We start from the raw sequence: 23796 nt of genomic DNA, 5'->3' as shown, positions 1-23796 counted from the left end.
CCAAGTTCTTTTGGACAGACTGTCCAGACTGTGCCCCCCCAATCTGGTCTTTATGAAAGAGAAATCTGACTTTCAAACTAAATGATGACTTCCCACTTGGGGGTGGTCCTGACGAGACGTTACCTTCACTTCTGGCTGGGTGCCAGCCACACCACTGTCCACTGTATTTATGAAACTCTAACTGGTCTAGGTAAGGCTACTCACCAGTCCTGTGGCTGGCTCCCTACACCTCCTTCCTGGTGATGTTGACCTTGGCACATCTAGCCTGGGTCCAGCTTATTCTAAACCACCTGAGTGTGGCATCATCTAGCTAGCCCACATCATGAGGTCTGTTCAAAAACCTGATCCATGGCTCTCCATCTGGTCAGTCTGTTTACAAACCAAAAGGAAATGAGCCAGGCTGGTGCCCATTTTCCTTTTGGGAGATGCCCTTCTCATCCATTTTGTTGCATTACCTCATCAGACCTGACTACTTCCTGCAGACTGAATTTTCTTCTTCTGAAGAGGGGGACCTCTGCCCTTCTGCAGCCTCACATGATTGTGCTCCCTGCGGTCCTCTACAGACTTGCCAGTAGTTCACATTTTCAGAACTCTTAAATTTGCTTGGCACAGTTCAAAGGGGTTAGGCAGCTCCAAGGGGGCAGCTCAGCAGGGGCTCCCTTGCATCTCCTTATTGATCTTTTATCTCATTTTGTAGGCTGTGATGCTTCTGATCTCCTTTGGTCCCCTACAGGTTTGCTTAAATGCCCCCTTTTTCTATCCCTTGGCTATCATGGCAGTTCACTCAGTTTTCATCCCTGGCACACCTCTCACCCTGGCACACCCCAGGCCTCCCCGATCCACCACCTGCAATCTGGCCTTCCTTCTAACTTCAGACCCATCCTTGAGAACCTTCTATGCATCCACACCAGTCTCTTTGGACAGCCATTACATTTCCCAAGTGGAATCATTTCTCTTGACATCTTCAGAACTTCATCCCTGAAGGACTTCCTGCCCCTCCTGAACTGCCTCCCCTATCCCTCCTGGCCCTCCCATAGACAGTACTCACTGGGCTGGGGCCCCAGAGCAAAGCAGCACACATCACTCATTCCTATATGAACTCATTTATTACATAAAGGAAATCCTCTTCTATCATAAAGTTGGATTGATAGCCTAGAGTGAAAAAGAGTTGCGTTGTGGTCTTCAACCAAGGACACATGTCAGACAAAGCCCTTCCTTACCCAGAGGTGCATGGGAAGAGGGCCCTCCTCTGGGTGGGGAACAGGAGGTTGGTGAGGTGGGCCTGTTGGCTCAGAAGCAGCTGTGACTTGTGTATCTTGTGCTTCCTGAGCTTGGAGGACCATCGTGATGGGGTTCTGCAGGGCGGAACATCACCCAGAGAAGTGATGCATCAGCCTAGAGCCACAGGCAACCAGGGGCAGAGCCAGCATACAGACACAGGCCTGACTGGACCCTTCCCCAGCCTGTGGGATGAGGGGGAGATAATACTGTTGGGTGACCAACTCCTCTCCAGAGCTCCAACCAAGTCCCCTTGAGCCTCCAAACCCTGCCGTGAGGTAGGTCACTATTTTACAAATGGGGAGCCCGAGGTTCCACCAGGTGACTCGGGCAGCCCAGTCTCCGTCAAGATGTCAGGGAAGGAAATGGCCACAGGACCAGGCAGCTGGCTCTCCCACAAAAATGGAAGCCTAACTCTTGGTTCAGCCGCTGGGGAGCCAAGCGATGGTCTCCTGGGACAGAAGGTCTCCAGAGCAAAATCCCAGCTCTGCTTGAAGACCAGCGATGGAAGGTTTCACAGTTTTCCTGCAGACCTGAGGAGTTCCAGGGAGCACCCACCTCCCCGGGGCTGACTGACGGCAGTTCCAGAGAGCACCTCAACAGAGAAGAGCAGAAATGGGAGAGCCTGAGAGGGGCCGAGGGCAGCCAAGGACCCAGGACCCGAGGGCCTGCCGTTTTAGACAGGGAGCAGGAAGGGCCTGTTCCCTGGCCCCAGCAGCTCCCCCTCGACACAGTAGGGACTACCATCCCCAAGGTATCTCCTTGCCATCCCACAGCGGGCCACAGCAGAACCACAGCAGAACCACAGACCCAGGGCTGTGTTGGGGGCAGGGTGAGAGGCGGAAGGGCCAGGTTGAGCAAAAGCATTCCCCCTCCCATTTGTACACAAGCCCCAAAGGGGCAGGTGGAAATTAGCCATCAGACAAGAGAGGAGAGCTGTCCTCCAGAGCTGGGCATTCCAGAGGGGGTTGGGAAGGATGCGTTTCAAATTCAAAGCAGCCCCTCTAAGGTTGCCAGGCAGGGGATGGCAGGACCCCACAAACCAGGTCTGGCAAGAGCAAGTGGGCAGAAGGATGGGTGCTGAGCTTCTGAGGCTACCTTTATTTATGGGTCAGCCTTCATTTGTGTGTGAGCTCACGGAGAGAGCTCGGCAGCCAGGGAAGCAAGGGACTCAGTGAGCAAACCTGTGTGCACATGTAGTGTGTGTGTGTGTGTGCATGCACATGCACATGCGTGTTGTATGTGATGTCCATGCGTGTGTCTATGCCTGTGTGTCTGAGCATGTGTGTGTATGAATGTGTGTTGTGCATGATATGCATGTGCACATGTATATATGCATGTATATGCATGAGTGTGAGTGTGTCCATAAGTGAGTAGGAGCGCATGTGCATATGTGTAAGAGTATGTATGAGTATGAGTTGTGAGCGTGTATGAGTGGGTGTGAGCATGTGTGGACGTACAGATATACACACATAGAGATATAGATTTCTACATGTGTGAATGTGAGTGTGAGTGTGTGGGGAGACCGGGGGGGAGGGGTCCCAGGGCCGGCCCGGAGGCCCCACCACAGGTCGGGGTGCTGCCTTGGACACCTGCGGCGCCAGTTCTTGATGCAGTAGCTGAGCTAATTCAGTCAAGTAGTGAGTCTTTGGATGGCATCATTTCAGGGTCTGGGCAAACTGAGGAAAATGAGTACTCAGTGACTGGAGGGAGCCAGACCAAACTGAGCTGAATGGATAGCACACTATCCAACCTAATAGGGGTCAGGCTCCCAGCCTCAGTTTCTTTAGGTGCTTGTCCTGTGACCCTATACCTGGCTCTAGCTAGTGCGTTCAAAGTAGGACGTGGCAGAAGAGACAAGGTCACAGCAGAGCCCCCTGGGCCCACTGCCCACCGATGGAAGGGGGGCTTCACTCCCACCTAAGTCCGAGCCCATGGGATCATCCTTCTGCCCACTGGTGCCTCCCATCAGACCCGGACACTGGCAACGCCATCCTCCTCCGGGCTCTGCATCTTCTCTGACGTCTCCGTGGGGCTCCTCGGCTCGTTTGCCGGGGGTTCGCTCTGGGGTTGGCTCTGCCAACAGTGCCTCACTGCCGTGTATATGGCCCCCGAGAAATAGGCCACAGTCAGCACTGTGAAGTAACCAAAATAGACTCGGAACTAGAAGAGAAGAGAAGGTGGTGAGTGGGACTCTAGCTCTGTTTGCTGATGTGTCAGTCAGTCACCAAACACGCATTTCTTAGGCACCTACTATGTACCAGGGGCTCTGAGGTGCTGGGGATTCAAATACAAAGAATGAAACACTCTCCACCCTCCACAAGCACTGTGGAGATGAGCACAAGAGGGCTTTCTCCCTTCTCATAAAGAAATTTTATTTCCCATAAGGAGAAGAAAAAGAACATTGGTGTGAGAAAGAGAAAGAGACAGCATCTGGGAGAATAACAACAAAAAAGGAATTGCCGGAGAACACAGTCCAGGAAAGCCAAGAGAGAAGCCGCTTGGGAAGGGGGGGTCAGAGAGGCCAAGAGGGAAAGTTCAGCCCTCAGGAGAATGTGCGACCATCCACATGCCACAGCCTCGCTTCCCCACCTAAGATGACTTACGTGGCCGCTATTATGATTTGGGAAACTCTGGAACCAAGACCTGTTTGGGGGTCTGGGCAATCATGATCTACTAACTATTTGTGCCACATCTGCCGAAAATGTGAGATCCAAGACAGAGGTGAGTCAGGACCCCCAAGACAGTCCTGGAGTGAGACAGGAGCCAGTCTGAGAAGCCAAGACATCAAACCCCAATCAGAAAGCAGCCAGGCAGAGCGCAGATCACCAGAGGGACATGCAAACCCAGGGGCATGGGGGTGGAGGCAGGGAACCTGTCTGATGGGCCTCGTGTCCTGCACCCCAGATAGATTGACAGGCAAGGCTGCTTTGCTAGGGGGGAATTCCCTTAAGGCAATCCTGAGGTGCTCTGCCTGAGGGTTTGCTTCCGGGTGACACAGGAGCCTACCTGGGAAGCCGGCTGACCAGTTACTGTTTGCTTAGCCCTGCTTCTGGGCCAGAGTCAGAGCCTGAGCAGCTCCTCCAGACTGTCTCACTGAGAAAGGGAAGCGAGGGACAGAGAGGGTCCTAAATAGACTGCCACCATCCAGATCTGCAGTCGACTTGTGACCCCAAGTACCAGGGATCCACACGTAGTGCCTCCCTGATAGGTCTAAGCTTGTGCCCACTCTCCCCACCACAGATGCTGCCCCGGCAGGGGGTGGGATCTGGGGTTATGGAGGGAGGGGGGATGGCGTTGTTTGGGTGGCGCCTGCTTTTGTCTTTTATTCAGTAAGGAGTCTTGTTTTTTTTAATTTAGTCACTGTTTCCTGCTTAAGAGCTAGATTTGTGTGAAGGGGGGCTTTGGAGCTGGAGCTCTCTGCAGATTCTGGTTTTTCCTCTGCTGTGGGGTTACCGTTAGGGGCCAGAGGAAACTGGAAGGGCATGGAGGCTGTGGCTGTCTCCCACCCCCCGCCCTGACTTGGTCGTGGAAGTAGAGTATGGAGGGCCCAGCAGCACTGGGAGAATAAGGAGGTGCTACATTTTAAAAGAACTGAGGAGCTTCAGAGGCAGAGGCGAGAATGGCAAGCCCCACGGTGGGAGGATGACTGGTACAAAGGCATAGAGATGGGAAGGCCAGGCCAGCTCTCTGTGAGATGCAGGAAGGGAAGCAAGGTGGGTGAAGGGAGAAAAGAGAGGTAGGGGCCAGGTTCTAAAGGGCTTTACAAGTCAGAAGAGCCTGTTGCCTGGGGGCAGCTCAGTGGTTGGAGTGCCAGGCTCAGAGTCCTCCAACCTGAGTTCAAATCTGGCCCCAGACTCTTGTGGGTTTGTGAGACCCTGGGCAAGTCACATCACTTCTCTCTGCCTCAGTTTCCTCATCTGTAAAATGGGGAACACCACAGCATCTCTCTGCTCCCAGGGTCCTTGTGAGGATCAACAAGACCCTATTTGTAAACCCTTAGCACTATGGCCAACACACAGTAAACCTTACATAAATGTGTGCTGTGCATACCTGGGAGCGGACGGGGAGCCCAAGACCCCTCTTGTCTGCCACGACAACAGTCACAATGGTCTTCAGGATGGTAGCGAGGAAAGTGTTAACCCCAAACACCAAGGCACACAGCTCCTTGGTCAGAGATGAGGCGATCTGGAAACTAGGCAGAGACATTAGCTGTCACTTTAAAAGACAAGGGGGCCCCAGAATCAGTGCCTAGGTCACCACGGGAGCTTCAGCACAGAAAATGTGGGGCTCCTTATGGGAGTCTCTGCTTTAACCCTCAGGGGCTGGGTGGCCCTGGACCAGTCACTTCACTGAGCCCCGCCTGTACAAGAATACTTTTCATACTGGATGGGCCCCAGCTTCACCGTCTCTAAGGGACAGCAATATCCACAGCCCCCTTCCTCCCAGGCAAGGTGAGGCCTGGGACAGCCTGGCAAACCTGCCCTGAGCCCTCTAGAAGACAAGGTGATCCTGAGAGGGATCCAGAGCAGAGGCTCTGCCGGTGGCCTGGGATGGACTCCCAGCCTGGGGCCTGTTCTCAATACCCGGCCTCTCACCTCAGCTCATTGCCTTCCCAAAGACAAAGATGGTGCCAGAGACCAAGAGGTGGGACAGGAAGCGGGGCTGAGCCCCTGCATGTGGACAGCTAGATCCTATCATTGCCAGGACTCAGGGTGGGCAAAGGTCACCCCCAGGAAGTCAGGGCACCCCATCTAACTATGGAATTAGAGGAAGCAATGACCTTGGTCTCACAAGCACCACGGTCTGAACCACCTGAGACAGCCAGCCCATGGACTATACAGGCCAAGAAGAGCCCTATGGGACCCTGGGACCAGGTAGGAGAGGCCCTTCTCCTCCCCTAGTAGCTATTCCCCCTCCCCCCTCCCCAGGCAACTCTGATGAGGTGAGGGAGCCTCTGCTGGCCTCAGCCTCTTGGGAGACAACATGGGGAAGGGAGAGATACCTGGGATGCAGAGTCCAAGCAAGGGAGCTCTGGGACCTCAGAGGGTCTCAGATTAGAGGCCTGGCCTCCTGAGTGGGCTCTGAGGGGCCTGTCAGAACCAGGCAGACCCCTCCTCCTCCCCCTCCTCACCTGACCAACAGACACTGAATCACGTGGTCACAGAATTGGAGCTGCAGGGCCTCCAGAGGCCCATTTTACACATGGGGAGCCAAGCCACCCAGAGCCATTGGGTGAGTGGTGACTAGCAGTGGGATGGGAGCCCAGGGCCTCTCTGGGGTCTGGAGCTGCCAAGAGACCTCAGGTTGACACTTACGTGGCAATGGGCACCAGGAACTGGTGGAAACCTCTGAAGAGCACCAGGGCCACGTAGCACACCCAGATGTTAGTGGTGGTGTACATGAGGAGGATTAGCCCGGCCTGAAGGACGGTGACACCCCCGATCACCAGCTCTGACCACACTGCCCAGCGGATCTTCACAAAGCCCGCGATAAAGGAGGTCATAGCCCCTGGGGAGACAGGACAGGTTACTCAGAGCTGCTGCCTCCTGGGCACCAGGGGGAGGAGGGCAAGGGAAAAGGGATTTGTACCCAGCAGAGTCGAGGCGGCATCCACGCCCCCGTTGTAGATCTTGGAACTGTCCGTGGTGGGGTTCACTTCACTCCACAAAATGTGGACGTAATATACGATCAGGTAGTATCCGGCGAAATTGAGCACCCACCAGAGGGACCAGAGGCGCAGTTGTGGCAGGTGGGCCATGTCCACGAGCTCCTTCAGCATCCGCACCAGCACCCAGTCCCTGCAGTGGGCCAGGAGCCACCCCTGGGGGGGCTTGGCACCCCCGCCTGGGTTCATCTGGTCCAGTTCAGAGGGCGAGGCCCCGTTACACATGGTCTCGTGGGGGCGATTGAAGAAAAGACTCCGCCGGGGCCGCTTCAGGAAGAGTGTCAGAATCAGCCCAAAGACCATGAAGCCCAGGGAGATGTAGTGCAGGGTGATGAAAGGAACCCTGCCCACCGTGATGCAGATCTGTCCCAGCACGGAGCTGGTGAAGACGCCCATGAGCACCGATGAGCGGGAGTAGCTGGCCATTCGCTGGTAGCGCGTGGGGCTGACCAGGGAGAAGATGTAGGAGGAATAGGCCACACGGGCCGCCATGGTGATGCCATAGAAGAACTCCATGAACTGCATGGAGAGGATGTTGGGGCCGAAGATGAGCAGCAGCCACACAGACAGGTAGCTCAGGCTCTGAAGCACCAGCACCGGCTTGTAGCGCAGGAAGTCTGTGAGCAGGAAGATGGGCACCAGGACTGCCAAGTACGAGTAGGTCAGGACTGGTGTGATCTCGTTGGTGACCTGGAAGACAAGAAGAGTGCCCACTTTGGGCTTCTGCTCCCCTTGCCTCCTGGTGAGAATCTGGTGACCTGGGGGCCAGGGAGTGAAATGGTTTGGGCCGAAGGCATGGTGCCCTTAGATCTCCTACCTCCACAGCAAGCCTTCTTCCTTGAGGGTGCATGTGGCTGGGGGCTCTGAGAGGACCAGGCCCGACCACAGTGGCGAACCCAGGCCCAGGTGGGTCTTCTCAGGCCCCTCTGCTATTCCTTTCCAGAGAACCAAGGTCCCATCCCTCAAGAGGGCTGAGCTTGGCTCTACCATAGCCATGAGCCTCAGCAGAGCCCGGATGTCTCATCTGCTCCTGTGTAAGACAGGCAGCAGCACTCTCTGCAGGGCTTGGGTTGGGGAAGCAGTCGGACCCCTTGGGGGCATGGACATCAAGGAGGAGCAGCAGGAGCAGAAGCCCCTTAGGAACAGGAAGACCAACTTCCCCAGGCCCCTCCAACATTCAGCAGGCCTCTATCTCCGGGGAAGGCCTTCCCACTCTGAGCCATCTCTTCACCCTTCCACCTTCTCTTATCAATGGGGAGAATTAGAACAGTAAGGAAGTCCTTGCTTCCAAGGGGGCTGGACAGGACACACAGATGACTTCTGGTGAGCTGTCCTGTGAAGGCCTGAAGGGTCTCAAGCACTGGAGCATCTAAGGGTTCCCTCAGACCAAAGGGGCTCACACAGAAAGCAGTCAAAGGTCATGAGAGCACCCAGAGGAAGAAACTCCATGTGCTGCTGGTCAATGGACCAAGTGGGCTGGACAGGAAGTGAAACCCAAGGCTTTGGTGACCTCTGCCACAGTTGAAGAGAGTTGCAGGAGGGACAGGCTGGGGAAGGAGAGGTCTCAACTGGCTGCCATGGAGACAATGTCCAGGAAGGAGGTGCCAGCTGGCCTGGGGCTAGCTTTCACAAAGACCTGTCTGCTGCATGAATGCCCCAGTTCATCTCTCATTGACTGGAGGGAAGGAAGAAGTCAGAGGCCCCAGGAAAGCCCGGGGCAGTGTGGCAAGGTCAGGAGGAAGCTGGGCCTTCTGGTGGGGGGCAGCCCTGCCCTCTGGGAGGCATGTCTGATTTGCCTGGCAATGGGCTAGGCACCTTCACAAATAACAGTAATAATACTAAGAGGATTTGGTAGGGCTTGATTTTGAAAAGTGCTCTCTGAAGCTCATCTCATATAGCAAGCCCATATAGTAGATGATACTAACATTTGAGGAAACTGAGGCATGGGCAGTGACTTGCCCAGGGTTGCAGAACTAGGAAGTATCTGAAGCTGAAATCAGGGCTTCCTAAACTGCCAACCTAGATTCCCCAGCTGCCTTCTTTGAAAGGGGCTTGGATCCTTAGCAGATGACTGCTGAGATCTTGGGGGTGCCTCCGCTGTAAAAACCCATCTTTTCCATGGGACCCAGTCCCTTGGTCTTAGCAAGGACACTACTGCGCCCTGCTGAGAGAGTGGAAGGTGGGACCTGCCAGCCATGATCTGCCCCCAGCTAACCTGACCCAGGTTGGGGGGTGCTCAAGGTGGTTGAGTCACCTGCCCACAAGGGTCTGCTGAGGAGAGCCACAGCCTCCTCTGAGGAGATGGACTCCAAGGCTTCGTGCTGAGGCTGAGGGAGAGAAGAACTCTGAAGGACACAGCCCGAAGAGGGGAAAGAAAGGCAGGTGGGTGGGTAGGTAGGGGTCAGGGGACTGAAAATGGGGAGTGGGGTTTTGGACTTGAGGCATTGGCAGCTACTGTAGGTTTTGGGGGTGGGAGCAGTGAATTGTGGGACTGAGGGAGTCCAGCCAGCAATCCAGACTAGAAGAGGAGGGGGTAGGTGATAAAGCCAAGTGTTTAACCAAGTCCTGGTGAGCTTCTCTACCTGCCCCTTCCCCTGGCCTCCAGGGGGCAGGCCTGAGGCCAGATCCCATATTCAGCCTGGGGCCCAATCACTGGGGCCTGAATCCCTTCTGGAAAGCCAGAGTCAACCAAAAGGACCTTCTTAGAAAACTCGAACGTCTTGGGCTTGGGAAGGCCCAGCTTCCTCCCCCTTTCAGCACCTGCTGCCATTGGACCCAAGGGTCTGCTCAGCCTCCCCGCCTTGGAATTCAGTCTGGACAAAGGCAAGGACTCTGGGAAGCTTTGGAAATGAAAAGGCAGATGTAGAAAGGCCACCCAAGATGGTGGCTAGAGTTTGAGGGCAGGTCAAAGTGATTTTGGTAGGAGTGTGTCTGGGACACACACATCTGCTGGAGAATGTCAGAGCCCCAAGCTGGAGGGTCCTCGGGCACCAATGTCAGCTATGTCACCATGTCCAGTTTGGCGGTTCTGTACCTAGGTCTGTGGACCTGCTTTGAAACCATTGCCCGCCCCGTGTTTCAAGAGGCCAACAGATGGGGGGTGGGAGGTGGGGGGGGGGGGAGGGCACCAGGGAGGGAGAAGGAGCAGGACCCTGCAAGGCAGGGGGCCGGGACCCCTCAACCACCTTCACTAAGCTCCTTTAGAACCCTGGGCCTGTTTCCTTTCTGGGAAATGGAGGGATTGGATCAGATCCTGAACCCAGCCCTGAGCCTGAGCATTTTTAGAGGAGGGCAGCCCTGCATCAGTGCAGCAATTGCTCAACAAACTGTCATGAAGCAGCTCCCCGATGTCAGGCACAGGGAGGGGGATGCAGGGGGAGGGGTACGGAGAGAGGCCAGGAGCTGACTTTCCAAGGGAGACTCAGGAGAAGGCCTCATTTAGGTAGGTGTAGGTAGATCTAGATCTAGACATTTATGCCCGAGGGGAAGCCACTGGGCCATCAGATCTTGGCCTCTCTGCAACTTATGGCCTTGGGGAGCTGCCCAGGAGATACTGGACCCTGGGGCTTCCTGGCTCAGGGTCAGCACTCACACTCTCTTCCCTCCCTTCCCCCCCACTCCCTCCTCTCTCAGCATCTCTTCTCTCTCCTCTGTCTCTCCTTCTCTCTCTCTCCCCTCTCTCTTTCCCTCCCTCCTTCTATCTCCTCTCTCTTTCTTCTGTCTCTCTCCTCCCTTTCTGTCTCTTCTCCCTCTTTCTGTTTCTCTCCTGTCTCTCCTTCTCTCTCTCTCCTCCCTCCTCCGTGTGTGTGTGTGTGTGTGTGTGTGTGTGTGTGTGTGTGTGTGTGTGTGTGTGTGTGTCTCCTCTCTCTCTCTGTCTCTCCCTCCCTCTCTCTCCTGGGCCACCCTGCCTTTCTCATACAAGTATTCAGAGAAGAAACATAATACAATTATGCATAAAAGACATTTGGGAGGGAGAGCAGGGGTTTCAAGAGCCTCAGGGATGTGGGATGGCCAGTGTGGAGGCAAAGAGAGAGGGGATAGCTTCTGTGCATGAGGAGGAGAGAAGGCTGATCTGGTTGGACAGAAGGAACTTTCTGTGAGGCTAGAAATGGAGACGGGTGGACTGGGAAGGGTTCTAGCTGTCCAGTCAAGGGGCTGGTTGATTATTCTGTAGGGGCCTTAGGATCCATGGCCTATGGCTGGAAGCTGGGCCCCTCTGGAGGCCGGGGGAGCACAGGAAGAAGCCAATTTATCTTGAGACCCCTCATAGGAGTGGAAGTTGAAGACATGCTAGCAGAGGCCCATGGAGAAGGCCCAGTGGGGAAGGGGCTGGCCCAAGCTATTCAGTGCCCACAACTACCCAAGAATTGTCATTCTGCTCCAGCAGGGCATGTTTCTGGGTTGGTTAGGTACTGGAGCAGGCAGGGGGAAACAGGGTCACTTGCAGTGGGCTGTTCTGCCCTATTCTATTCTCCCTCTGAGGGGCCTGCCTCAGACCCAGCCAGGGCTTCTGTCACCTCAATGAATAGGTTCCTCCCTAGCTGTCCTGGCCTGGTGGGTTCAGACTTCCCTTGGCTTCTGACCTGCTGCTTCTGAAATGGGAGGATGGTCCCATGTCCAAGCCCGCTTCCTTGCCCTTGGGAAGCATCTTGGCTTAGACATCCAAGGATGGCCTCTCCTGGCACCTCCAATGTCTGGTCCGATCTTCACCCAAAGGCGAGTTTCAACAATACTACTGGAGTTGTGTGGGCCAGAGCTCAGAAAGGTTCTGGGGTTCTGCAGGGGCTCGGGGGTTGGTGTCCTCTTCTAAATGGCTTCCTAGGTGCTGATCAGGGTGATCTCTCACTGTAAAACATAGGTTCTCTGGGGGCAAGGGCTGGCTCAGTGGTCTCCGGAGCCCTGAGCTGGCATGGGATTTCCAAAGTACCTACTGTGGCCAAGTCTTGCAGTGACTCTCATTTCCATTTCTTAGATGAGTAAACTGAGGCAGTCAGGCTGAAGGGACTAGTTCTGGATCCCACAACTAGGAAGTGCCTGATACTGGTTTTGAACTCAGGACTCTGTTTCCAGGACTCTTCTGTGTGTGTGTGTGTGTGTGTGTGTGTGTGTGTATCCCCCACAATGGCCCCAGAGGAGTTTTGTTTCAGCATCTTGTCCCAATAACATCATTCCAGGGACCTCTTGATCCAAAAACGAACTGGGAGCACCCTTTGGTCCTGTGCAATAGCGTGAATTTCTAGTGAGATTTTGCAGGTCTGGTCTCACTGAATTTGGCCCTGGGCAGACCCTGCCTGGGGCAGCAAGTTTGGGTCTGGACACCACCACAGAAGGGAGGGCCTGAGGAGGATGAACCTGCTTGGAGTGACTGATGACCAGTGAGGAGCTGCTGAGGAAATTGGAAGGGGCTGATCTGGAGAAAGGGCTTTGACAGGTACCAGAGGTGTGCTGGGGGTTCTGAAGGGCCTACTGTGGAGAGGCTCTGGGCTTGGCCTGCTTAGCCCCCTGGGAAGACCAAAGCAGGAGCTCTAGGGGAGGTGGTGAGCTCCCCATCCTGGAGGTCTTCCATATGCTAAGGTGGGAGTTGAAGGGCCCTGGGGCTTGGGATTACTTTCCACTGTGGTCTATTCTCATTCCTCCAATCCCAGGGAGTTTAGCAGTCAGGAGGGAGTGAGTGAACCAATCTCTGTGATGACTTCTAGCCAGGTGGCACAGCCTCCTAGAGTCAGGAGGACCTGAATTCAAATCCAACCTCAGACACTTCATAATTGCCTATCTGTGTTACCTTGGGCAAGCCACCTAACCCCATTGCCTTAAATAAATTAAAAAAATTTTTAAAAAGGTCATATCTCTGTTTCCTTTTCCTGCTGAGTCAAGGGGAAATTTCCCAGCTCCAGCCTGCTGGGTGATTAGGCTTGTCGGAGGCATGTGAGCTTAATTAGGTGGCCCAGGCTTGTACTTTGTCTCCAGGCTCCCAGCAGGCTTCAGCAGGGCAAACATTCCTGCCCTCCCTGCCCCCGGACATTCAAAGGAACCAAAAACCAAGCCTAGATTCCTGCAGGGCAGCAGGCAATTTCCAGATAGCAGTGGGGCAGGTCCCTATCACCATGACTGAGACACGTAGGCACGGGCCTCCCTGAGCCTGGGCTGGTTAATCAGTCAGGGTTGGGGATGGTTCCAAAGTCTGAAGGTGTTCTGCAGCAGCTGGGAGGAATCTCAGCCAAGGCCTTAGGGTGTTAAGGGTTGGAGGCCAGGCCAGAAGAGCCCTGCCCCCCTCCAGCTCAGCCTTGGTGGAATTCTCATTGAGTCCTTTATTGCTGACAGTCTGAGAAGCCTCCAGAGCCCCACTTCCTCCTAGCTGGCTGCTTGGCCACTCTCAGGTGCATTTGCAGGACTGGGCCCTAGGGTCGGCAGATACCTCCCAGGTCCTCCAATCCAGCCCTTTCAATGGATGAGGGAGAAACTGAGGCCCACTAATATTCCCAACAGAGACATCCTTGGAGCCCCCCCCCCCCCATCCAGCTCCCTTCTTTGAAGGAATCCTGACAGGAGAAGCGATTGGTCTGGGCCATTCAGGAACTAGGCCCCAAGCTGAGGCTGGAGCCCAAGGCTTCTCCCTGACCTGAGCAGAAAGGAGGCCATTTCTGCGTCCCCCCTCTCCCACCCCAGCTCTCTGCTTGACCCTCCAGGCAAGGGGCTCTGGACAGTTTTCCCCTCATTTGGTCACTCCCCAAGTCTTCCCTGAGCACTTACAATGCCTGTGCTGGGGTTGAGCCCAAAAGGCCACCCCCGGGGCCCCTGCCCCCAGCAAGGAGGGAGGAGGCAGGTGGGGAGTGGAGGGGGCAGGGGATCCATGTCAATAACCGAGCACCTGCAAGAGCCCCACAGAGCACCTGAGAGAGGTTTTGATTCTGCTTTGGATTTCCTATGAGGACCTTCTCAGAGAACAACACCCTTAGGGGCACAGGCTCAGTAAGATTCAGCAAGAGAAGTTGCAACACAGATGGCAGACCCAGAGTTGGGACCTTCCTTCTACAGAGGAGGAAACTGAGGCACGCCAGAGACTATTTTTGAGGTCACAGATCTAGGGGAGATCCCCTTGGGAAACTGTTCCGAAGGTGCCCCGAATGTTGTGCCAGAGCAGGACTCACAGCCAGGTCCTCTCCCTTACCCACCAGGTGCTTTTAATAGGGAGCCCCGAGGGACCAGAGGGGGTCGAGGCTGGTGGCTAAGGAAGGCACAGACCAGCTGGGGATGGGGAGGAGCCAGTGTACAACCTGGTGGAATCCCACTGGGGCAGCGGCTGAGCAAGACCATAGCTTGGCTTCCCCGGACTGAACTTACCTGCTCTTGAGTGAAGTTCTGGCCTGGGCCCAGCAGGTAGGGCGTGATGAAGCTTTCCCCAGGCCGCATCTGAACCATGAAGCCATAAAAGCAGAGGTAGAAAACCAGGAACCTCCAGGACTTTTCTGGGGCCGGAGCCCCTGGCTTCTCGGTGTCTACAATGGCAAGGGCCATGGCATCCCAGCCTGGCTTCCTGTGGGGCAGAACAAAAGGAACCAGGACCTAGTTAGTCCTAAGCTCTGCAGCCCAGCACTGTTGGCTCAGTAAGGAGGTAGGTGGAGGGGCTGAAGCAGCCCCCGCCCTGAGGTCACCTGAAGGGAGGAAGGAGAGCCAGCTATGAGGGATTAGGGCTTAGAGGCATGTAGAGATGTGGGAAATGGAGCTCCAAGCAAAACATTCTGGGAGGATCAAGGAAGGCTTCATGGGGGCTGTGACCTGGGGGTTGGACTTGAAAGGATGGTCAGGAATTTGAGAGGCCAAGGGGAGGGAGGCACTCCTAGGATGGGAACCATGTGGACAAAAACCCTGGGGAAGGAAAACAGACATGTTTCGAAATCCTACTGTGCTGATGTTTGCCTTGTTCTTGAAGAAGACCCTGACATCTGGGAAGTTAGACCCTGACAGCACAGGAATTGGATTTCAGCGGAGAGGGGAGGGGACGGTGCTCACTTTCTCCTCCAGAGCCATCAGGCTCCAGTGACCAGACAGGGATCAGGGCAACTAGACATGGCCCTGGATGCGAGGTAGTCAGGGTTAAGTGACTCCCCCAAGGTCACACAGCAAGTAAGAGTCATGAGTCTGTAAAGTGTGACACTACAGACCAATGAACAAGAAACACTCTACCTATCAGATCTGTGGAAAGGGGAGAGATTTATGACCAAGCAAGAGAGTACATTATAAATTGCAAAATGGATGATTTGGACTGTATTAAATTAATGTTTTTGTACGAATACAACCAATGCTGCCAAAATTAGAAGGAAAACAAAAAGCTGGGAAATAATTTTCACAGTTAGGGGTTCTGATAAAGGTCTCATTTCTAAAATATATAGAGAATTGCATCAAATTGATAGGGTCACAAGTCAGTCCCCAGTTGATAAATGGTCAAAGAATAGGAACAGGCAGTTTTCAAATGAAGAAATTAAAGCTATATACAACCATGAAAAAAATGCTCCAAATCATCACTGATCAGAGAAACGCAAATTAAAACAACTACAAACTTTTACTTCACACCTGTCAGATTGGCTAAGATGACAAAAAGGGAAAAGAATCAATACTGGCGAGGTTCTGGGAGAACTGGAACATTAATGCATTGTTGGTGGAATGGTGAACGGATCCAACCATTCTGGGGGGCAATCTGGAACTCTGCCCAAAGAGCAATAAAACACATCTTACCTTTTGACCTAGCAATAGCAATCTTAGGCCTATATCCAGAAGAAATCATAAAAAAAAAAATGGGAAAAGTCCCCCCATTCCAAAATATGCACAGCAGCTCTTTTTGTTGTGGCAAAGAAGTGGAAATTAAGGGGATGCCCATCCATTGGAGAATGGCTGAACAAGATATTGTATGTGAATGTTATGGAGTTCTATTGTTTTATAAGAAACCATAATGGCTGAACTCTAGAGAAGCATGGAATGAATTACAGGAACTGATGCTGAGTGGAGGGAGCAGAACTAAGAGAACATTCTATGCAGTGATGTCATTAGGGGCCACTACCTGGCATAGTGGATAAAGCACCGGTCCTGGAGTCAGGAGTTCAAATCCGGCCTCAGACACTTAATCATTACCTAGCTGTGTGGCCTTGGGCAAGTCATTTAACCCCTTAATTAAAAAAAAACAACATTGGAAGCTGATCAACCTTGATGGATGCAGATTCTCTCAGCAGTTCAGAGAGCTAGAACCCTAGGAGACCAACCATGAACAATACCATCCCCAACCAGAGGAAGGAAAACAAAATAAAACAAACAAAAATCCTACAGAATCTAGGGGCAGCTAGGTAGTGCAGTGGATAAAGCACCAGCCCTGGAGTCAGGAGTACCTGAGTTCAAATCCAGCCTCAGACACTTAATAGTTACCTAGCTGTGTGGCCTTGGGCAAGCCACTTAACCCCATTGCCTTGCAAAAACCTTAAAAAAAAATCCTACAGAATCTGAATGAATATTCACTTTTTAAAAATTTCCTCTTATGTATTTCTTTCCTATCTCATAGTTTGCTTTCTTTTCCCTTAATCCTAATTCCTCATACAAAAAATGACTAATCTGTAAACATATTAAACACAAATGGGTATGTATTATATTCACCTGGCTGTTCACCACTGAGGGGGTGGGGGGTAGGAGGAAACTTTGTAAACTTAAAAATATGTGACCTCAGACATTTAAAAACTGCCTAGCTGTGTGACCTTGGACAAGTCACTTAACCCCATTGCCTAGCAAAAACAAACAAAAATGCATCTGCATGTGGATGGAATTGGAAAAAGGAAGTATATCAATAGGATAAAAAAAAGAGTCAAGTATCTGAGGCCGGATTCAAACGCCCGTCCTCCCGACTCCAAGGCCAGGGCTCCATTCACTGTTTGCCTGAGTCTTAGGGGACATGACACTGGACCGGCTGGGATAGCTGGAAACCAGTCTGGACAGAACCAGGACAACAATGTATCCAGCAAGGGCAACATTGTAACAATAAGGGCGCCGTTCCGACACCGCTCCCTCCTCGGGTGGAAAATGGCCATCCCCTACCGGGAAGGCCTGCCCTGGCCCAGGACTGGTCACTGCCTTGCTGGGGGCCCAAGTCTGGCCTCCCTTCCTCATTCATTCAAGAGGCCCTGATGGAGCCAGGGGCTAGGGGTTGGACCAGGCACCAGGGATGCAAAGACAAGAATGAAGCCAGCCCTGCCTTCAGGAAGCCTGGAGTCTCCTGAGCCTGTCATCGCCGCTGGGGATAATCGTAACCTACATTTCTATGTGGGATCTCTAATGGGTGAGGGCTCTTTATTATCCCCACTTTACAAAGGAGGAAACTGAGGTTGGGTGCTCCATGACTTACTTCCCAAGATGGACAGACAGGTCATCTATGGAAGCCGGATAAAGGCAGAAGAGGCCCCAGCCTCCTCTTCAATGGGCCTGCCTCCCCACCTACCCCACGTATGCATGCCTGGGGTCCCCAGGTACTACAATCTGGCTGGAGAGGCACAACTTGGGTCCAGAACTTGGGTCTCAGTCTTACTCCCTAGGGACAGGACAAGTAGCGCAATCTGTGTCTCTTCCCACGGCCCTAGCCATGGCCCAGCCAGTCTTTAACCCCTGGGGAAAGGCTCAGGAGAAGTCGATGGGGCCTCTCTTGGGAGAGGGAGGGAAGGAGGACAGTCAATTGGGCAGGCAGGCCAGATGGGAGAGGGGCAGTCCTGAGACCAGAGCCAGACCTCTCTGTAGCAGTAACCCGATACCCTGGCTGGGGGTACTCACCACCAAAGCCACCCCCTCTGCTGGAAGCAGGCTGAGGTTGGACTAGAGCTCCTGGGGCTGAGGGGCAAAGCTGGGACTCAGTGTCTACTCTAACCCTGGAGAGATGCAGTTGGAGGGAGGGGAGCCAGGAAATGGGGTGTCCAGAATGGGATATTTATCCCACTCAGCCACTGACTTGGGGCCCCACTGGCCCCACCTCCTTCTTCAGATAGGGAAACTGAGATATCTAGAAAAGACCTCAAAGTCACACAACTGAGCTTGCATTTTCTCACATGTCTTCCTTTGCTGACTTTGGAAAGGAAAGTCAAGAATCTCACGAATTAGAGTCCTTCATTGCAGCACTGGGACCTCCAGCCAGTGTAGGGGTCTTGCTGGGCCCAGGGACTCTGTTGTGGGCTGCCAAGTTCTACAGCCTTATTCCAGGTCTCTGTGCTTCTTGCCCACAGACTAACAAAGGCGAGGGTCCCCCCAGTCCCATCTGGGGCCTTTCTTGGAGAGCCGCCTCCAGCCCCTGCTCACAGCCTCCTTTCAGTCTCCTTTCAGAAGTTTGTCAAAGTTCTCCACATTCCCAGCCCAGGCAGCTGCCAGGGCAGAGGGAATGGGCACCATGCCCTGAGGGATGGGCTGGGAGCACCACTGTGGCCTGGCCCATCCTCTCAGACTAGTAGGGGAAAGGGCAAGTGCAGCCCAGAAATACTCAGCAGGGGCTCAAGACCCTTGGTTTAAATGCCGAATAACCCACCCATGAAATGGACAACACGGAGCTTGATAACCACCTACTGTGGGCAGGACCCTGCTAAGCTAGGGTCAGCACAGAGCCAGAGTTTGAATAAGACAGGAATCCTCTCACTGAGCAGGAGACACAGGCCCTGCCCTGCCCCCTCATGGTCTCCTTTCCCTCATATGGGGCCAATTCTATCTCCTTCTTCCAGGTTGTGGAAGAGGAGGGGTGGAGGAAGCAGAGGGAGGGGGACAGGGAGGAGAAGAAGTGGGGAGAAGGAGGAGTAGGAGGGGAGGGGGAGGGAGAGAATGAGGAGGGAGGAAAAGGAGGGGGAGGGGGAGGAGGAAAAAGAGGAGGGAGGAGGGAGAAAGGAGGAGGGGAGAAGGAGGAGGAGAAGGGGGAGAATGAAGAGAGAGGAAGGGGGAGGGGGAGGAAGGAGAAGGAGGGGGAGAGAGGAGGGAGAGAATGAGGGGGGAAAGGGAAGGGGAGATTGTTGGGATTGAAGGCTAGCAAGCCCCAGGGGAGTTTATCAAAAAGCTCTGGGTCCAGCCCCCTCTCTCCACCATACCAGGGACATTCTTCCTGCTTTAGGTCAAAGGTGGGGGTGGAGGGAAGAGTGGGGAAGCAGAGCCATGGAGGCTCTGAGAGATCTGGTGGGCTCCCCAAACAGGCCCAGGCTGGGCAGGCAGTTGGAAGATGGGAGGGAAGTAGGTTCGACTTGGGAGTCAGGAAGCTTTGAGTTCAAATCTAGCCCAGATGCTCCCTGTGTGACCTTGGGCAAGTCACATCAACTTTGCCTCCGTTTCTTCAAGTGCCTCGCAGGGTGTGGGACCAAAGGATCAAACGAGAGAATATTTGTAAAGCCTCAATACCACAGCTGGCACTACAGGAATATTTGATATTCTTCTTATTCTGGCTGGAGGCAGGGGCAGGATTCAGGCTCAGGTCCAATCCCACCCCACCCTCTTGGGGCCCCAGTGGCTTGGACACAGATCAGATTTTCCACCGGTTCAGTTAGTGGAAATGACACTACAGAAGAGGTGAGATCACCTGCTCTGCTGCTGCCTCTTCCAAGCAGCAAGAAATCTCCTAGTCCCTTAATATATGACCCTCCTCCTTCCCTCTTTTTCCCCCTTCTTTCCCTCCTTTCTTCTACCTTCCTCCTTTTTCCTTCCTCCCTCCCTCCTTCCTTCCCTCCTTCCCTCTCTCCTTCCTTCCTTCTTTCCTTCCTTCCTTCTCTCCCCTTTCCCCTCCTTTTCTTCTTCCCTCCCTCCCTCTCTTCTCCCCTTTCTCCTCCAAAGGGCTCTCAGGGGTCAGTCTCTCCCCTTGGTTCATAATGAGACCTCCCAAAGGATAGGGACCTTACTTTGATGGGGAAAATAGTTTGCTCAATATAATTGGTTTTCTTTGTGCTCCTGCATTTTAGTTTATTCATTTAAAAACTTGATTCTGAGAAGGAAGGCACCTAGGGGTTCACAAGGCAGGGTGGAAGGGTCCTGTGCAGGGTCACTCAGAGGTGCCTAGGCCCAAAATTGGCACTGTTGGAAGTCCAATGCTCTCTTCTCTTGGATGCTTGGGCTGTGTACCCGCTGTGGGGAGGAAGGCCTGGAAAGCCAACCTGCATTGGGTTTTTGGATTCTGGGAAAAGGGTAGGCTTAGTTGACATGACCCTAGGCTTCCAGTCTGCCCTCTCACAGCTGAAACCCTGCAGAGCTGGCCCTCTGCCTAGGCCTGGCAGGAGAGGTTGGCACATCTCCCACCATCCTCTCCTGCTGCAACTCCAAGTCCTCAAGCATCATACCCATGGGTTAGAAGCAAACAGAGGGGAACTAAAAAAAGAGAGGGCAAGGGCAGGTCCAGAGTCCCCTTTGGTGATGAATTCTTGTCTTCTTCCCCCAGGCCAAGCTGTCTCTGCCTCCCCTGCTCTGACCTGTCCTGGGATGTCACAGATCTGGGCCATGATCTCACCCCAGGGGTCTGCAGTTTCTGCTGTGTCAAGGGCCCTGCGCTAGATCAACACAGATCCAGGGTGTCACCGGGTTAAGGACCAGGGAGACAAAGGAAGACAGACAGGCCTGCCCTCAAGCAGCTGCTACTCTCATGGACCAGGGCCTGAGGTCAGAGTCACCCCAGGCCAGGGCAGCCCCCTCCTCCCTCTGGTCAAGCTGCTTCTTCTGGGGTCTGTTCCCTCCATTGCCCCAGGGAAGCCCTCCCTCCATAACCTGGTGTGCTATCTGGTGGCCCGAGGTCACCTCCTCCAAGAGGTCTCTGGGATTGCAGAGAGCAGCACCGGCCTCCCTTGTGAGAGCGGGTCCTCGCCCTCTCCTAGGAGAGTCCCCGCTCTCTGGAGTCGGCCTGTGCGAGCTCGGGTGGCCTGAGCAGCCCAAGGAAGGACGCGCCTGTCCTGAAGACACCTGCGAGCTGGACAGCTCCCTGAGGGCAGGCTGGGTCAGCAGGCAGCGGAGCTGTGCGGGCAGGTGTGCACCAGGCAGAACACACATTCTGTCTCTGTCTCTCTTTGTCTCTGTCTCTCTCTGTCTGTCTGTCTGTCTCTCTCTCTCTCTCTTTTTCTCTCTGTCTGTCTCTCTCTCTCTGTCTCTGTCTTTCTCTCTCTGTCTCTTGTCTGTCTGTCTCTGTCTCTCTCTGTCTGTCTGTCTGTCTCTCTCTCTCTCTCTTTTTCTCTCTGTCTGTCTCTCTGTCTGTCTCTGTCTCTGTCTGTCTGTCTGTCTCTCTCTCTCTCTCTTTTTCTCTCTGTCTGTCTCTCTCTCTGTCTCTGTCTTTCTCTCTCTGTCTCTTGTCTGTCTGTCTCTGTCTCTCTCTGTCTGTCTGTCTGTCTCTGTCTCTGTCTGTCTGTCTGTCTCTCTCTCTCTCTCTTTTTCTCTCTGTCTGTCTCTCTCTCTGTCTCTTGTCTGTCTGTCTCTGTCTCTGTCTCTGTCTCTTTCTGTCTCTCTCTCTCTCTCTCTCTGTCTGTCTCTGATCCAGCCCTCCCACTCTAGAGGCCCCGGGGGGCACAGAAGGCACTTTGGGGGGGCCCTCACAGCCTGTTGGCTTTACAGACTGGGAACCTGAGCCCCGGGCCCGGGCAGGGGCTGGCGGAGCTGGGCTGCCGCAGCCCGGTGGAAGCCTCGGCCCCCCAACACCCTCACACATCTGGCCCCGGCGGGGCCCCCCGGGGCCGGGGCTCAGACAGACTCGGAGGGGAAGGGGGGGGTCTCTGAAAGACCTCCCGGGGACACTGAGGCGGGGGTCTGGGCGGGGCCCGGGACGCCGGGGGAGGGGGCTCTGTGGAATGGGGCCGGGGCCGGCTTGGCCCGCGCCGCGCCGATCCCGGGGCCCCGGGGCGCACCCCACGTGCGCCCCCACGTGCGCCGCGGCCCCCCACTCCGCCCCCCAGCCCGGCGGGCACGCGTACCTGAGTCACGCGCCGCGGCGGGGGGCGCGGGGCGCGGGGCGGGGGGCGCTCGGACCTCGGGCCGGGCCGGGCCGGGCTCCGCGGGCTCAGGCTGGGCCGCCTCGGGCTGGGCCGCCTCGGGGCTCTCCGGGGGCGGGGCGAGGGCAGGGGCGGGGCGGGCCCGGGCCGCGCGCGGCCTGCTGGGACTCGGAGTCCTGGACTTCCGGACACGCGTGCGCGGCGGGCGCCGGCGGACTACAAGGGCCAGGGGGCGGCGGGGCGGGGCGCGGGCGGGGCGCGGGCGGGGCGCGGGCGGGGCGTGGGCGGGGCCGGCGGCGAGCGGGAGCCCGGGAGAGGCAGGCCCCGCCCCGCCCCGCCGGTGCCCCCCCCCCGCTGGGGGAGGCCCCCGGCACTGCCCCGACAAATGAATGACGTAAGGCTTGATTGGGCGCCCGCCCGGGCCTGAGCCCGGGGACCCCCTTCCCCCCGCGTCTGACAGTCCCAACCTCGGGGCAGCGGAGTCCGCAAGCGCTGAGTTCAAATCCCGCCTCGGACGCCCCCCGCCTCAGGCTCCCCACCTGCGCCGCGGGGGAGCCCCAAGGAGGCCCCGAGACAGAGGGCGGCTTGCTGCCCCGGGGGCTGGGGCGCCGTCGCGCTTTGCCCGCCAAAGAGGGGCGCAGGTGTCAGTGGGCAGCGGGGGCTCCAGGCTTTGCCCCCAGCCCGGCCCAAGCGCAGGCTCTAGAGCCTCCCCGGAGGCCCCGTGCCCGGGGGCACAACCGCCCACCCTGACTGCGAAGACACAGAGGCCGCTGGCACCGACCCTGCTGCGCCTCGTGCTGTCTGCGCCTGAGCCCCTTCCGCCGCCCTAGGGAGAGGACTTGGCACAGGGGCACCGGGACCAGCTCCACCGACTCTGGACTGAGAACTTAAGAAGCTTATTCAGGGCAAGTTAGCAACATCAAGGGAGAGGGCGGCTAGGTGGCCCAGTGGACAGAGCGCGGGCCCTGGAGTCCGGAGGCCCTGAGTGCAAATCCAGCCTCAGACACCGAATCATTGCCCAGCTGTGTGGCCTTGGCCAAGCCACTTAACCCCATTGGCCTTGCAAAAAAAAAAAACAACACTAAAAAAAGTAAAAACCAAAGTAAAAAATTTAAAAAAGCAAACTCAAGGGAGGAAGGGAGGCATCTTTTAAAGCGAGGAGCTTGGGCAGGGATTAGGGTGCTACCAGGGAGGGCCTAAGGGTGGCTAAGGCCTAGCTCAAGCATGTCCTGAAGGGGTTAAGAAATGGTGAATTAGGTATCTGAGGAGCGGCCCCCCTTGGATAGCCTTCAGGGCACCAGCCACAGATGTCCTTTGTCTGAATAACAGATAAAACTCAGAGCCCCAGGCCACCTTTCAGATAAGATAGCCGGGAGATCCCAGTTTCAGCTGTCTTCTGCCTCCATCACAAAGTGCATGGGATGGGGAGTCAGCACAACACCCGGGGCACCCGCAGGAGAATGCCCCATTAACAAGATGGGTGCACCTGGCTTCTTGTTGGTACAAGGCCAACACAGAAAGGAATTTGATGGGGAACCTCAGCAGCGCAAGGTCAGCCCAGAAAGGAACCCATCAATTATTCATTGACATTATAATGTTCACGGCCCACCATTTCCTCAGCTCCAGAATCATCTTTGAAGACCTTTCTGTACATTTTTGTGTGTGTTTCAACCCAGGGTGGGATCTCTACCTGTCAAGGCTGGGTGAGCAGGAAGTTTGTAGGGCACCTTTTCTAGCCCCTTCCTCACACCAGGAGGTGAGCTGCTCAGACACTCAGGGGACTGCCCGATGCCAGTGCTGCTTCCAGGGAGCAGATGACTCTATGGCCTGGGGTGTCTGTGGGCAGGGTCGGGACTGCAGCTGGCAGTGTATACTCACTCACTAGCTGCTCAGTCACAT

The 23796-nt window shown here is 55.2% G+C and overlaps 1 protein-coding gene across 1 annotated transcript; it reads right to left on the bottom strand.

The window, feature by feature from the left end:
* Positions 1–1076: 1076 nt before the first annotated feature.
* SLC19A1 (solute carrier family 19 member 1) lies at positions 1077–21964 on the bottom strand. The gene is made up of 6 exons (XM_074189935.1): positions 21880–21964; positions 14288–14480; positions 6871–7636; positions 6597–6789; positions 5332–5473; positions 1077–3441 (listed from the first exon to the last, which is right to left on the bottom strand). The coding sequence occupies exons 2-6, from the start codon at positions 14459–14461 to the stop codon at positions 3247–3249; spliced, it is 1470 nt and encodes a 489-aa protein (XP_074046036.1). The 5' UTR covers positions 14462–14480; positions 21880–21964; the 3' UTR covers positions 1077–3246.
* Between the last annotated feature and the right edge of the window lie 1832 nt (positions 21965–23796).

This window comes from Macrotis lagotis, chromosome 5 (assembly GCF_037893015.1).
Source record: "Macrotis lagotis isolate mMagLag1 chromosome 5, bilby.v1.9.chrom.fasta, whole genome shotgun sequence".
Taxonomy (NCBI): domain Eukaryota; kingdom Metazoa; phylum Chordata; class Mammalia; order Peramelemorphia; family Peramelidae; genus Macrotis; species Macrotis lagotis.
This window is presented reverse-complemented; position numbering and strand designations above follow the sequence as displayed.